Consider the following 15,842-nt stretch of genomic DNA (forward strand, 5'->3'; position numbering starts at 1 on the left):
GGAAGACAAAATCAAAAATGCAAAAATAAAAAAATGGTAGCCAAAATAAAAAATCATAACTGCTTACCATGTGTGCCCAACGTTGATCTCGGATAGCACCACGTTCCTCTAAACACAGGTGGAATGGCTGCACTTTAGTTGGAGACTTTACCATCTTTTCTGGTAACCGAGTAGAATTAAAGTCAGGGAGCAGTTGAGCTTTAAAGCTAGGGAACTGTACAAGGGACAATATAGATATTAATAAGTAACAGTCTGGAAATAAGTTTAGTTCAAGTTATACTTGTCTGAAAGAAACTTTTCGTCCAATTCAATCCCACACACCGACTACTTTTTCCAGATCTCCATAATCCCACTGCGAAAAAAAAAAGTGAATTTCTCCCTTTGTCCCTTTCTGAACGGTTTTAAAATAATGACTTGTGGTTATTGACCGACTTCGAAAATCTTTAACTATAACTGCTCAAATGAAAACAAATAATTTGTTTCTCCATGTATCTGAGCTTCATCTCTCTATTAAAGATCCTCTCATCTCCCGAGAGACTTGATAGTCTTCTTTCAAGAAAAAGCAGGACAGCTAAAGTTCACAAAATACCCTGGATGGCGTCTTATGTTTGTGAAGAATTACCGTGACTTACTTGTTTTCATAGAATCCCTAAAGAATCCATAGTGAAGAAAGAGGCCATTCAGTCCATCAAGTCTGCACTGACCCTCCAAAGAGCATTCCACTCACTCCCACAACCCCATCCTATCCCCATAACCCCACATTTATCATGGCTAATCCATCTTACCTGCACATCTTTGGACAATGGGAGGAAACTGGAGCACCTGATAGAAACAGATGATATGGGGAAAACGTGCAAACTCCACACAGACATGGTCATCCATGGTTGGAATCAAACCCAGGTCCCTAACACTGAAGCAGCTAACCACTCACTCAGCCATCATGCTGCCATTTTCAGATTTAAACATGCCCTGTCACCTAACCATATTCTCAACTCGTCTGGCTAAATTCCAAGATACAAGGATTTGTGTAACCTCTCAAATTGGATTCTGAAGAGTGGCCATTTTTCAAATCAATTAAATGCTTAAGTGAATTTTACCTCAGTCAACTCTTTGCGCAATTCTTGTATTTTTTTCTCCTTTAATGCTTCCCTCTGTTTGTCCCGTGCTTCAAATGAGAATGGCTGAACTTCTATAAGCTTGTCTTCCAATGATTTTGGCTTGAATGGGATAGCAGAGTGTGGCATGGGATTTGCTTTTATTATGCGTTTCTCCTCCTAAAAGTTTGAACAAGCAAGAAACTAGAGTGAGTCTTCATTCACCATAGTAAACTCAGACAAGTACCACTAAACAAAACATCAGCTGTTCTTGCAGCCTGTTCACTCAAGTGAAAAATAACCACACAATCTCTTGGAAGATGCCCATTGCCTGAAATACATTTGCTCCAGCAAGGACAAGCAATTGGCCCCAGGAGTCCCAGAACATTCTCAGACCAGCAGCATAGCTGTCTGTGCAAGCTTTATCCAGTACAAAGAGCTCAGTCATCTGGATCAAGATTGTGGGATCAAAACGAACATCGCAGGACTGGGATCAGGTCTGGCACTGGCACAAAAACTAGACATATCAGGACCTGACACAGCCATACAAATAGATTAGAGTGGTGCTGGAAAAGCACAGCAGGTCAGGCAGTAACCGAGGAGCGGGGAAAAAAAAAAAAAAAATCGATGTTTCAGGCAAAAGCCCTTCATCAGGAATAGAGGCAGGGTGCCAGCAGAATGGAGAGTGTTGTATTCATTGCTCCCGATACGGTCTCCTCTACACTGGGGAGATGGGACGCCTCCTAGCAGAGCGCTTTAGAGAACATCACCAGGACACCCATACCAGTCAGCCCCACCGTCCTGTGGCCCAACATTTCAACATCCCCTTCCACTCTGCCGAGGACATGCAGGTCCTGGGCCGCCTCCACCGCCACTCCCTCATCACCTGAGGTCTGCAGGAAGAACACCTCATTTTCCGCCTCAGAGCACTTCAACTCCATGGCATCAATGTGGATTTCACCGGTTTCCTCATTTCCCCTTCCCCACCTCAAGTCTTTCAGCTCAGCACCGCCCTCATGACCTGTCCTACCTGCCTATCTTCCTTTCCACCTATCCATTCCACCCTCCTCTCTGACATATCACCTCCATCCCCATTCACTTATTGTATTCTATGCTACTTTCTCCCCACCCACATCTCATTTATCTCTCCACTCTGCAGGCTCCCTGCCTCATTCCCGATAAGCTTTTGTCCGATAATTCCTAAAGAAGGGCTCATGCCCGAAATGTCGATTCTCCTGCTCCTTGGATGCTGCCTGACCTGCTGCGCTTTTCCAGTAACACATTTTCAGCACAACTCTAATCTAGTTTCTGGTTTCCAGTATCTGCAGTCCTTGTTTTTACCATGGGCATACAAATAAACCAGTGCAAGGCTGCTGAGAGAAGAAATTCCACTTGAGTAAAATGATGCAGCTGCAACAAGATCCAAACAATTAGGGTTCAGAAGTGCCCTGGGAGCCAGTATGTCAGAGTCAGATGTATAGCAAAAAAAAAACAGATCCTTCAGTCCGACTCGTCTGTGCCGAGTCCCATTTGGCTCATATCCCTCTAAACCCTTCCTATTCGTATACCCATCCAGATGCCTTTTAAATATTGCAGTTGTACTCGCCTCCACCACTTCCACTGACAGTTCATTCCATATACTCACTGAAAAAGTTGCCCCATAGGTCTCTTTTATATCTTTCCCCTCTCACCCTAAACCTATGCCCTCTAGTTTGGGACTCCTCTACCCCGGGGAAAAGACCTTGCCTATTCACCCTATCCATTCCTTCCACATTTTTATAAACCTCTAAGTTCACCATGCAGCCTCTGACGCTGAAGGGAAAATAGCCCCAGCCTATTCAGCCACTCCCTATAACTCAAACCCTCCTCCCTAGCAACATACTTCTAAAAAGGTAGGTAAAAAACAAACAATGACTGCAGATGCTGGAAACCAGATTTTGGATTAGTGGTGCTGGAAGAGCACAGCAGTTCAGGCAGCATCTGAGGAGCAGCAACAGCAACAGCATACTTATAAATCTTTTCTGAACTCTGTTCAGTTCTGGTCACCTTTCTGCAGGAAAGATGTTGTGAAACTTGACACAGTAATTCAAGATGCACCCATGTCTTGTTATTGGAGCTCAACAAAAACCCCCAAAGCTATCCAGACCCTTCAGTGCTCAAACAAAAAATAAACACTGGGGAACCATTAATAGTGGAGTTGAGAATAGGGAGGAAGCCAATTAGCAGTGTTTGCTTGGTGCAGAAACCAGGGGTAGTGTAAGCTTAGGGTAACAGATCAAACGCTCGAGACTTAAGCAATCAAGGTGCTGCATGACAAATCATCTGAGGAAGCCCCAGGGCTATAATCTTTGAGAGTGAAGAATTAGCATTGTTTATATAAGAAAGGGCTTTGACAAGATTGCAAGACTGTCACAATACCAGTATCACTGGCTTGGGGTTATTGTAGAGAAAGCCATGGGATGCATCTTGATGGCATTTCAATTCATGGACATTGCATCACTCAGCAAGACAGCATTCATTGCCCTCAAGAGGGTGGTGAACAGCCTTCAAATGTTGTAGTCCATGGTGTGTAGGTATAGCCACAGTTGCGAATAGGTATACTGTGAGGGGTTTCATGATAGTTTGTCTATTACCAGCTATGGACTTCACACTCAACACAAAAATACAAATACAAATAGATGAGTGAAAGACTATTATCCAGGACATAATTGTCAATTAAACTGTATTATAACCAAGGCTGCAGGAGTGTACTGTCTCTACAATGGTCCACTACACACATGAAATAAACATACTTTTTCCAGCTACCAAAGTGACAAATTAAAATGTTTATTCTATAATAAAGTTTTAAAACATGGATCTAGCAATCAAGTTTCTCAAAACAAAAACTTATTGAATAATTAGTTAACAGAGATTCAGTACTGTAGCAAATATGGTTATCCAATATCCCCAAAAACACATTCTTCAGTTAAAAGAAAACAAAGACATTGGCCTTCTGCAGAAAAAACAATTCAGCTAGTGAGCTGTTTTTGAAGACAACAAAAAGAGAGGATGTTCTCAAGTAAAAGACTCTGATGTGCTGGCATGTGGTAAAGTCACTAATCATACACAGTTGCAGACAGTTTCCTGGTTTTCATCGCGAATCAAGAGGTGTTACTTTTCAGGAAGCAGAGTGGCAAAGTAGGTTCTTTCCTCCAACTGAATCAGATAAAGAGAACAACCTCATTAAGCTAGTCACGATGCAAAACAGCCTTGTCACAGTCAGCACCAAAGCAAACTATTATCACATCTTTGGATGCTGGTGATATTTTTAATAAGATCTACCAAGCATAGTGAATTTTCAGTGACCTGGAGTAGCTTCTTTAAGGTATCTGCACAAACGTTCAATTCCTTTTACAACATTCCTTCAGAACTCCAGTCCTCCAAGTAATACTCAGTACGTTCACAACATAACACAAAGGTAACTATGAATTAGCTTTCTCCTAGTCAATACCCAAGAGCACAGATGGGAAAATGGCTGTTTCCAGAACGTTAATTTTTCCTTCATAGAGATCATCTAGTAACAGGTTTTTCAATTTTTAATTAGCAACGGGTTAAAAAGGTTATGGGGAGCAGCAGGATAGTGGAAAGGAGATCAGTCACAATCATTAAAATGATGGAGCAGGTTTGAATTGCACTGTAGAATTCCTACAGGGTGGAATCAGGCCATTAGGCCCAACAAGTCCACACTGACCCTTCAAGAAGATCCATGCAGACCATTCCATTATCCCTATTACTTTACATTTCCCATGGCTAACACACCTAACCTGCACATCCCTGAACACTATGGGTGATAGAGTGAATTGGTCATGCTCAAACCTACGTATCTTTTGACTGGGAGGAAACCGGAGCACCCAGGGAGGAAACCCATGTAGACACGGGGAGAATGGGCAAACTCCACAGTCAGAGGCTGGAATCGAACCCAGGTTCCTGGCGCTGTGACGGAGCAGTGCTAACTACTCCTAGCCCTTCTATGACACCAGGCATCTTCCCATGCCCACCAAGATAAAAAGACATGCTACCTAGACTTTAAACCATCCAAGTAAGTTCTCTCCAGAGTAAAAGCAGAGAGAAAAAAAAAAGTGACATCTTGAAACAGCTATATTTGCTGTAAAGCAACACTGGACAGTTAACAGCACCACACCCACAGAATCAGAAGCTGGAACCTTTGAGCTCTCAAATCTATCCTGCTGAATTCACCTGCATAACAAAACAGAATTAGCTGGATCAGACTTGAAGGATTATCCTCTTTCTTTTTGTATTTTTTCCTCTTTTCTAGTGCCCTTCACAGCAAAGGGCAATGCTCACCTGTTTTTTTTCTTGCTGTTTATTTTTTTCTTATTTTTTTAAAATTAACCCCCACACTACCGCCTAACTGCAGTAGTGCTTATTTTTCCCCAGCACCCATTGTGTGTGTGTGCAGTTGTGAGACACAGTGAGAGCACAAGGTGCAAAAATCTTTATTTAATTTCCATCACCAGGAAGAAAGGAAACGCCCGAGTGGCCTGTGACAAGCAGTGCCCTTCACATCAAAGGGCAATGCTGTGGGATCAAACAGTGAAGGGGAAGGCAGGGACTAAATCAAAATAGAGTTGGAGGGGGAAATGATGCACTCCACTCCCTGCGGCACCCACCTCTCCCTGAACAACTCCAGGGTGTTGGTTGACACAGTGTGCTCCTTCTCCAAGGACACCCGGGCTCTAACATAACCGTGGCAGGATTACCCTCTTCACTGCAAGAAACCCAAGCATCCTAAATTGTAAATCCTCTACTGTTGGCGTCCTTCAATTTGTGGGATATAGGTAAAGCAATGTTACTTCTGCAACCATAATTGCTTATGTAAGGTAACTCAACTAACACCAGTGTATAATTATTTCAGCCAATAACAGAAACTGTGAAGGAAATACACAATTGCTTTTCATTAGCTGAAATGTGCATACAAGATTGAAATGTGCCTGCAAGCAATGTTACAGAAAAACAGATAAGGTGCAAAGAACAGTTATGCCAAACTCAGCATATTGCCCACATGTAGGCACTGAAACGAGCCAAGCTAGTTACAAATAAGGGAGAGGGTAAATAAGAGTCAGGGTCGCCCAGCTTGTAGGAGGGGAGAAGTATACAAAGGCGGAGCGCAACTGGGCAGGGGCAGAACACAAGACGGAATATTGATAGGTTTGAAGGCCAATGAGGTAAATGGGGAAGTACTGAGAGAGATTCAATTAAACTGTATAAATTGCGGAGTAATTTTTGGATCGGGGTGCCTACTTGTTAGACACCAGTCTTGCAAGAACAATTCAATAAAATTCGCTACTTCAGAGTTTGACTCGGGCTGAAATTTATTATATTTTGAGCTCTGTTTCTCAAGTTCATTTACCCATCAAGGTCAAAGAATCCCTCCACAGCTCTCCAGCTAATTCTCCTCCTGTCCCCACAAGACAAGGCAGTCTTTAAACCTTCCCTCTTTAACTACAATTTTGATTATCTGACCTGAAGTTTCCTTGAGACTCAGTATCAGTTCTTGCTTTACAATGCTCCTGTGAAAGATCTTGGGATGTTCCATTACAACAAAAAATTATTCTTAAACAAGTTACGCTGTGGTTATGGCCTGGCGTGGCCATTGGGCCAAATGGCTTTCTTTCATGCTGAACATCTCTATAATTATATAGTGGCGGTTGGCTGCTTTTTCACTTTCAAATGAAGCATGAAGCAATAAATTGATTTGTTTTGGTAACGATCAGAATAGAGATTGAGCTTTTATTTGACATCTATTATTAATTATAATCTACGTTCTTACCTTCTCCTCCTTGCGTGGAATTCTCACTCGGTTCTTCATTGTGAAAGCTGGGGATTTAGGCATAGTTATAGGTAGCAGTCTTTTCTCTGGAACTCCCTGCAAGAAAGTAGTCATACGTTGTGAAACAACCCACAAGCAATGAAAAATTATTTTGCTAAAAATGGATTGACAAGCTAGTAACTGATCAAATATTGCTTCAGTTCAACTAACAGCAACCTGAAAATGGGGGAAAAGAAAGTGTCTCCTTCAATGAGACAACAAACCAATCATAAAAACAAGGAAAATTTACAATCTTAGATAGTTCAGAGTCAGAATTTCATGTTGTATTGAATCTAGGAATTAATTCTGATTTTACAATAAATGCCTGAAACTCTCCATTTTTCTTTCAGAGTAAAGAAAGAAAAGAATGCTTACCACTACATCTTCTAGTATCTTAGTAGGACAGGGACGGGAGTGGAAAACGTGATCCTCTGCCTCTTCCGGCTTTTTATTTTCCTCTCTTTCACGGATGCGTTTCTCTATCTCCAGATCAAAACCTATAGCTTTTGTTGGTTCCTTAACCTGTGGCTTCTTTGGAAGAATTGGGCCACCCTCAAGGAGTCGGGGATTTACTTCCTGGGCTTTGAATTTGTACCTGTAAAAGCAGGAATTAATGTCCAGTTCAATCTCTCTCAACATCACTAATTTGGGTCCCTAACATCTCAACATGAAATTGTAATTGTTACTTAACTTTGTCCAAGTATTATGGAGAAAAGTCCGAATAGACCAGTGTTCTCTATTCTCTCTATCTACTCAAAGCCTCAATTCTGAAGCCTTATCAGCGTAATTCAGAGAGGTGGTCAATAGTGTTATCAAGCTGCACTTGCTTGGTAACAGCATGCTAATAGATGCCCTGGTGGAATCTGATTTGGGCTACTTAGTTCCTGGCTTCATGTTTGATCCAAGAGTACAATTGTCTTTTTCAGAGAGTGAAAGCCGTAGACATCAAAGCAGCATTTATCATATCAAGTAAACTGCATTCAGTAGGAGTCGAGATGGGGGCACAATTCAGTGGTTGGAGGCAAATTGAGGACAAAAAGGAAGAGACTTATGCTTGTTGACAAACAATTGTCTTAGATGCAGGACATCATAGCACAATGGTGCCTTGGACGCAAACATCTAGAGCTGCTGCAATGACCTTGGCTCAAATCACAAGATCAAAAGTGGGCTTGATCACTGATAGAAGCAGGAGTAGACCATTCAGCTGAAGCTGCATTGAGATCACGGCTGATCTGTGGAATACCTTGTACCTTAATTACTGAACAAACATTTATCGAAGTTACCTCAGAATTAAAATTGACTGAGGTATACACAATAATCAGCATGTTTTATGACTCCTCAGGTAAGAGAAACTATACACCATGTCCATATGCAACAAAACCTGATCAACAGCTGGTTTGGGTTGATTAATGGTATAAAGTGCCAGGCAATGGCTACCTCCAATGTAAGGCTTTAAATCATTCCTCCTTGACATGACCATCACCAGATCTACCACTATGCAGGACTAGTTAACCATAAATCTTAGAGTCAGGCAAATTGACTTAAATTGCTTTTCCATGATCAGAGATTAGCAGTCTCCATAACTCTTCTTTGCCCCCCCTCAATATTTATTCCTTTTGACTACATAACACAAGATCCTGTTTTAACATATGAAGCTCCTAGCATGCATGAATGGAACCTTACTGATAATCTTTAGTTGGTTTCAGTGTAATTCTTAGCAAACATATTAGTAACATACAGAATCCTATCCTAATGCATGCAAAAGATTTGCACATACATTTCAACATTTAATTTTAGTGACAATAGGGTCAGAGACAGTTTACCTCTGCTAGCAACACCCTTAACAGTCTGCTTGCTCAGAGAACAAAGATTGACAATTGTTAGTTTCATTTGATGCTGTTTAAATGTGTCCTTTTTCAAGCATTTTAGCCCTGACGCCTTTTAACGGTGCTTAAAAACTATATCTGTTAACAGTACACAATTTGCAGAGACACTATTCTGTATTCCAACAGGTCTGATACTTAGACTTAGAAAGCTAACTGGCTGATTGTGCAGTTCTAAAAGCTCAAAAGCCTGAGGAACCATTTGTAACTTCAGTCAGGACGAGTCGCATACAAGGGTAAGCTTTACATGAAGTAAAGAAAGTCACCCAGAGATTGATAAAATTCAAGTGGACATTCAGACCAGATTGTAAATAAGTAACAGAAAGAATGGACTCCACTTTACATTTAAATAAATCAGGCCAGTGGTGTGTAAGTAAACAATTTCAGGCTCTAACAGTTCCACAGTTGCAACTTACAAACTAAATCTTCACACATATTCCATCAACCATGAAAGAGAAAATCCTAAATTGTAATACTGACAAAATACTGGTCGAGAGGAAACTTTGTGCACCAACTCTAAAAATAAGCATTTAAGTATCAAAGATGTCAGGAAACATTTTAGGCTTTTGAAACCTCACACTTACGACTGTATTTTCTCCAGTTCTTCAGCTTCTATTTCAGCTGCACTCTTGCAAGTTGTTGGTCGAGCACGCGTCTTCGTTGCTAGCATGGGAGTATGTGGTTTAGTTAGCTTGATCTTTTCAGACACCTTGCAAGGACCTGAAAGGGAATACGGTAAGTCTACATCTTTCAAATCAGTGATTTTATGCAACCCTGATTAGATTTTAAATCAGTAAGTTTTAATTCTGGTCCTCCATGTAGCAATCAAATGATCCAGAAAAGTAATGAGACCTGACTGGTTAAAACTATATTCACACCTTAAAAACTTGGGGGGGGGGGGGGGGGGGGGGGGGGGTGGAAGGTGTCAAAGTGTACAGCACAGAAACAGTCCCTTCGGCCCAACTCTTCCATGCCAACCAAACATCCTAATCTAATCTAGTCCCATTTGCCAGCACTTCGCCCATATCCCTCTAAACCCCTTCCTATTCATTTGGTACTCTGTAAACAAACTAACTGTTTTGTTTAATACAAAATGGGTATCCACTGGAATGTCCACTTAAAACAACTAAAAAAAAAGTTAGGGTCTTGGCATCTTCCTTGAAATGTTTTGAGGGGGGTCTAGCCTGGTCCATAATATAACAGAAGCAGACAAGGTAAATGCAGGAAGAATGCTCCAATAACAGGGGGAGTCCAGAACCAGAGGTCACTTTCTGAGGATATGGTATACATCATTTAGGACTGAGGGGAGGAATGTTTTCACCCAAAGAGAGTTGGAGAACCTGTGGAATTCTGCTCCAGGAAGTGGTGGAGATCAAACGCTGAATTGTCCAAAAATAAGTTAGATCAAGTTTTTCAGTTAAAGGGACGAAAGGGTAACAGAGTACTAAGTAGGATAAATCAGCCACAAATTAAATGGAATGGCAGAGCAGCCTCAGAAGGACCAAAAGGCCCACTCCTGTCTCCAACAGAATGTTATATTTTACTGCAAGTGGAATTGAATGAAAGAATAGAGATGTTATTCTCCAGTTATATAGGGCATTATGGACACTCCAGATGGAGTACTAGACAACATACTTACAGAAGGATGGTGATGGGCTGGAGATAGTTCAGAGAAGATTTACTCAACTAATACATGGCTGTAGGGTTGTACCATACACGCTTATACCAAAACAGCCCATATCTACTCACACAAATAGACAAACAAGACAGAGCAGCCTGTCACAGCACCAGAACACTAAGTGGCTGGAAAGATAAACATGACGAACAGCCTATTCCAGACAGTTTTGATAAGAACATGCCTACAAAATCAGACAAATGATTAATCCTAGTTTCATAAAAGGGTAATTGTCCTCTTAAATAAACAGCTGAAGATGTGCTGCTGGAAAAGCGCATCAGGTCAGGCAGCATCCAAGGAGCAGGAGAATCAACATTTCGGGCATGAGCCCGGATTCCTGAAGAAGGGCTCATGCCCGAAACATCGATTCACCTGCTCCTTGGATGCTGCTTGACCTGCTGCGCTTTTCCAGCAACACATTTTCAGCTCTGATCTCCAGCATCTGCAGTCCTCACTTTCTCCTCTTAAATAAAGAGACATGAGGTAGGAGATAAAGCCCATTTACTCATTAAGCAACTACCAGAACAACAGCTAAAGTCTTTTACAGTAATTAGTTTTTAGGACTATAAAAGAAAAATCAATATTATACCAAGTAGTTAAAAATAACTCTTGTATTTTTCATAAAGAATTAGAAAAGTGGAAAATATAAAGAACAATAACAATCTGATAAATGCAGCACATATAAATAAGCCAGCCTGAGACACATCTAAAGGAGTATTGCTAGTAACTTCTGAATGTGAATGAATAGGAGACATAGCAAGATCCAAAGGTTGAGATTATAGTGTCTGTTAAACACCATAAGATCATGGGAACCGGGGGGGGGGGGGGGCCATAGGCATGCCCAGTAGTGATTAGGTCTCTCATAGGACTAGATAGAAAGAGTAAGAGGGAAAAGACATAGTGACCATGTTGTATGCGACCATTGTAAATCAATGTACAAATTACTGCTTTTTACTGGAAAATCTGTGTCATTGATCTATCTCCCAATCTGATAGAAAAATTAAAGGGAATAATTGCATTCTCATTTACAGACCAGTTTTGAGGAAGATCCTATGGCCCTCTCCCTCCATTAACTGGTTCCTGCTTAAATAAAGATCTTCCACTTGTCTGAATCATGCCTGCCTCCTGCACCTTCACTCCTACAATGGAGGACGGGTTACTTTAGGAGGAAAGACTAGGCCTGCATCGTCTGGGAGTTTGGAAGAATTAGAGGTGACTTAATTGAAGCACAAGATCCTGAGAATGTGACCAGGTAGATGAAGAAAAGATGCTTCCACTTAGGGGAACACAAAGAACCAGAGGTCATAGTTTTAAAAGTAAAAAGGGCCACCATTTAAGACAAATCAGTATGTGTGCAGGTTAGGTGGAATGGCCATGTTAAATTACCCCGTAGTGTTCAAGGACCTTCAGGTTAGGTGGATTAGCTATGGGGTTCACAAGGATCCAGAGCCACAGTACAGGGGCAGATTTGGGTGGGATATAGTTTGAAGGGTTGGTGCAGACTCGATGGGCCAAATGGCCTGTTTCCACACTCTAGGGATTCTAAGATTAGAACAAAAAAACAAAACTCCATCTGCATTTTTTTTTGCTCATGCCTCCAACTGATTATATAATTCTTCAAAAGGCAGTGGATGCAGAATCTAAGTTTTTTTTTTAAGGCAAAGATATATATTCTTGATTACCAAGGAGATAAAAAAAATTTAAAATGGGAAGACACGCAGGAATGTACAGTTGAGAAAATCAGATCAGTCAGGATCTTATTGAATGGTAGAGTAGGCTCGATGGGCTGAGTGGCTGACTCTTGTTCTTTGTTTATTTGTCAGAGACTCAAAAAAAAGGTTCAGGTGGAGGCCAAATTTGTCAGCATTTGACCCATATCCCGCTTTTCATGTACCCATCAGAAGCCTTTTAACCAGCCATCTCCATCATTTCCTCTAGCAGCTCATTCCATACAAACCCCCCAAAAAGGGCTCGGACCCCTCCGGTCCCTTTTAAATCTTTCCCCTCTCACCTTAAACCTATGTGCTCTAATTTTGGGCTCCCTCACCCTAGCATGGCATCTTGGCTATTCACCCTACCCATGCCCCTTATGATTCTATAAGGTCACCCCTCAGCCTCCACCTCTCCAAGGAAAAAAGCCCCAGTCTCTCCCTGTAACTCAAGCCATCCAAAGCTGGTAATACCTTTGTAAGTCATGAATATGTGCAGCACACAATCCAATTTTCAAATATTCAAAGCAGACCTTGTGTGTCAGTGCCAAAGGAAATATATTTGTTATATATGTTAGATTTCAAATGCACCTAACATGACCCAATTGGTGGAAACTTAGAATGCTTTACAAAAGGAGTAGCTGAGGCAGAGTCCACTGGACACAAGAGAAAATTGCATAAAATTTGAACGTAAAGGGATATGGAAAACAAGAGCAAGCAGAATAGTTTGGTTTGTCTGCTAGCTTTTTTCATTGGAACATGAATAAAATTTAAAATGGCTCCATACGGATTCATTCTGCACACAAACGTGGTCATCCATAGACTAGAATCCCTACAGTGTGGAAACAGGCCCTTTAACCCAAAATGTCTACACCAACCCTTCGCACAGTCACCCACCCAGACCCTTCCATTTACCCCTGACTTCTGCACATAACCTACATATCCCTGAACACTATGGGCAATGTTAGCATGGCCGATTCACCTAACCTGCATATCTTTGTATTGTGGGAGGAAACCAGGGGGGGGGGGGGAAGGAAGAAAAGAAGTGGGGGGGGGGGGGGGGGAGAGAGAAGATGGGGGAGAGACACACGCCTGAAGTCAGAATTGAACCTGGGTCCCTCGTACTGTGAGGCAACAATGCTAACCACCGAGCCACCATGCCAACCTTAGACTGTTCAAACCTCTGTCTGAGGAACTTGTATGGTTCAATCAGAAGGGGAACAATAATGAAAAAGGGATCGGGTTCAGTCAACCAGTTATTCTACAGTGAAAATTCAGTTGAATTTCTCTCATTGATGGGTTGACAGAGATCTGTTAACTGAATCCTTAACTAGTTGGAATTTTGAGATGGACAGAACAAGGAATCGGGTTGAAGTGAGAAAGGGTTAACATGAAGCAAGTAAAAGGAACATGGCAGCACAAATTGCAGGTCTGTTTTAATTTCTGACAATGACATATTTCACATGTACACAACAGCTTTACATCTGGCATGATAATGTCACTTGCAACTTCAACAATAACATCAAGATGAAGCAGGAGGGGAAAAGAAAAAGCACATGGGAAGTCTTTTGGGGATAAATGCAAGGCCCACTAAGATGCGTTCGGAGTTCAGAATAACTACAGCAAACCATTAAGGACACTGGCAGGTTTGTAGTTTCCACTTGCAGGAATATACAAGAACAGATTTTTTTTTTAAATTTCAACACCAGTTTACACATTAAGCCATGGACTGTGTCTAGTACACGGTGGAAACCAAATCTTGAGAACAGCCAATAAAAACCCCTGCTCTAGACGTAAATAAAGGAAACTTCTTAAAGCATTGTAAACCAGTCAGCCTACTAATCAAAGGATTTTGAAAATCGACTCTTCAACTGGCAAAAAAAAATCAACTCTACTAGCACAATCCAACAATGACCACAACACACATCTGTTCCTCACATAACTTAATTTTACTTTTGGGATAACTCATTTCTAATTGGGCGACACGGTGGCATAGTGGTTAGCACTGCTGTCTCACAGCGCCTGAGACCCGGGTTCAATTCCCGACTCAGGTGACTGACTGTGTGGAGTTTGCACGTTCTTCCCGGGTCTGCATGGGTTTCCTCCGGGTGCTCCGGTTTCCTCCCACAGTCCAAAGATGTGCGGATCAGGTGAATTGGCCATGCTAATTGCCCGTAGTATTAGGTAACGGGTAAATGTATGGGTGGGTTGCGCTTTGGCAGGTCGGTGTGGACTTGTTGGGCCGAAGGGCCTGTTTCCACACTAAGTAATCTAATCTAATTATGTGGACATGTGCTGTTAATTCAAAAATCCTGGCTATGTGTGCTTTAAAAATGGAGCCAAAGTCCATTTGGTCTGGAAGAAAATCGGATTCTTTAAATTAAGCTCCCAAAAGGAGTAGGTGAAGAAACAGAGCCAGGATATATTAAGAGTTTGGGGTTATCCAGTCTGGAAAATTGTCCAGGATCTGGGAATGATCGGTACAGGTGGTAATGTCAGGATAGTTTTCTAGCCTCCTTTTCAATACAGCTATCATGCTCTCATTCAGATATGAAGTTCCACACTCAATTTCAGAGTGCAAAAGCTTTTCATAAATTCCCTATTGGATGCGTTAGCCACTATTTACACTGATAACTTCTCATTATATTCTTCCCCATGAGACTGCATTTACTCCACCAAAACTTTATATTGTTTTAAAAACACCTGTTCATCACTCTTGAGCAGCACTCCATCCAATTTTCTTCCTGGCTGCACACAGCCATCCAAGGTCACAACAGCGACTTCCAATCATGGTTCCTGGGATTGATTGCATGCGGTTCGGCAGGAGCTTTGCTCCTGCGCCTACCCTTCCCCCAGGGAAGCGAAGCAGGTCTTTCCTCGAGATATATATATTTCTGGCATTATCAATGCAAATTTTCTTTGCACCCTCACACAGTGCCAATATCCTTTAGATAATACTGCATACCATCCTGGTTGTCATTATTAAAATGTGGGATCAAACAATGGTAAAAATACGATTTTTTGACGTTTTGCCTTCTTTCCAAATCTCTTTCTCTGGGAATAAAAGCATCGTGCTGGTTTGCTGTGTTATGGTCTTGCCCAGCTGGTAGCTACTAATGGATATGCCCTTTCAAGATCTTGGTTCCTGTACTTCACTGTACTGGCATCTGAGCAATAAATGATGCAATTTGACATAACAAGAACATACAATTTCATATGTGTTCAACTTCATATGCCAATTATTGGCAATTTTGCCAATTTTATAAACAAATAGCTATAATTTGCTATTGCCCTCTTAGTTTTAAAGATCATGCCCCACTTCATCCATTTGTGCCATCCACAAATTTTGGGATCAAAAATATAATGCAAGATATTAAATGGTCAATTATGAGTACAGTGGCTCCAGCATGGACCCTTGCAAAACAAGCAGCCTAACTTCAGCCACTTTGTACAATTTCCTTTTATTCCCACTTTGTTTTCTATCTCAAAAGGCAGCTAGCAATCCATTCTCCACATTCCTGGACCTCATTTATTAGTCTATTACAGGGTAGAATACCAATATATTGACAATCCAGATAATGCATTGGATGTAATTTATCACTGTCTACTGTT

At 41.4% G+C, this 15,842-nt stretch overlaps 1 protein-coding gene across 1 annotated transcript in view; it reads right to left on the reverse strand.

Annotated features, from left to right (window-relative positions):
- The window catches only part of tpx2 (TPX2 microtubule nucleation factor), a 39,709-nt gene that overhangs the window by 4,502 nt on the left and 19,365 nt on the right, over positions 1–15,842 (reverse strand). Inside the window, exons 9-13 of the mRNA XM_060836250.1 lie at positions 9,431–9,566; positions 7,339–7,558; positions 6,925–7,020; positions 1,098–1,274; positions 68–214 (exon numbers count right to left, since the gene is read on the reverse strand). Coding sequence (XP_060692233.1) covers positions 68–214; positions 1,098–1,274; positions 6,925–7,020; positions 7,339–7,558; positions 9,431–9,566 — 776 coding nt within the window. The remainder of the gene's footprint in view (positions 1–67; positions 215–1,097; positions 1,275–6,924; positions 7,021–7,338; positions 7,559–9,430; positions 9,567–15,842) is intronic.

The sequence above is a fragment of the Hemiscyllium ocellatum genome, chromosome 15 (genome assembly GCF_020745735.1).
Source record: "Hemiscyllium ocellatum isolate sHemOce1 chromosome 15, sHemOce1.pat.X.cur, whole genome shotgun sequence".
In the NCBI taxonomy this organism is placed as follows: domain Eukaryota; kingdom Metazoa; phylum Chordata; class Chondrichthyes; order Orectolobiformes; family Hemiscylliidae; genus Hemiscyllium; species Hemiscyllium ocellatum.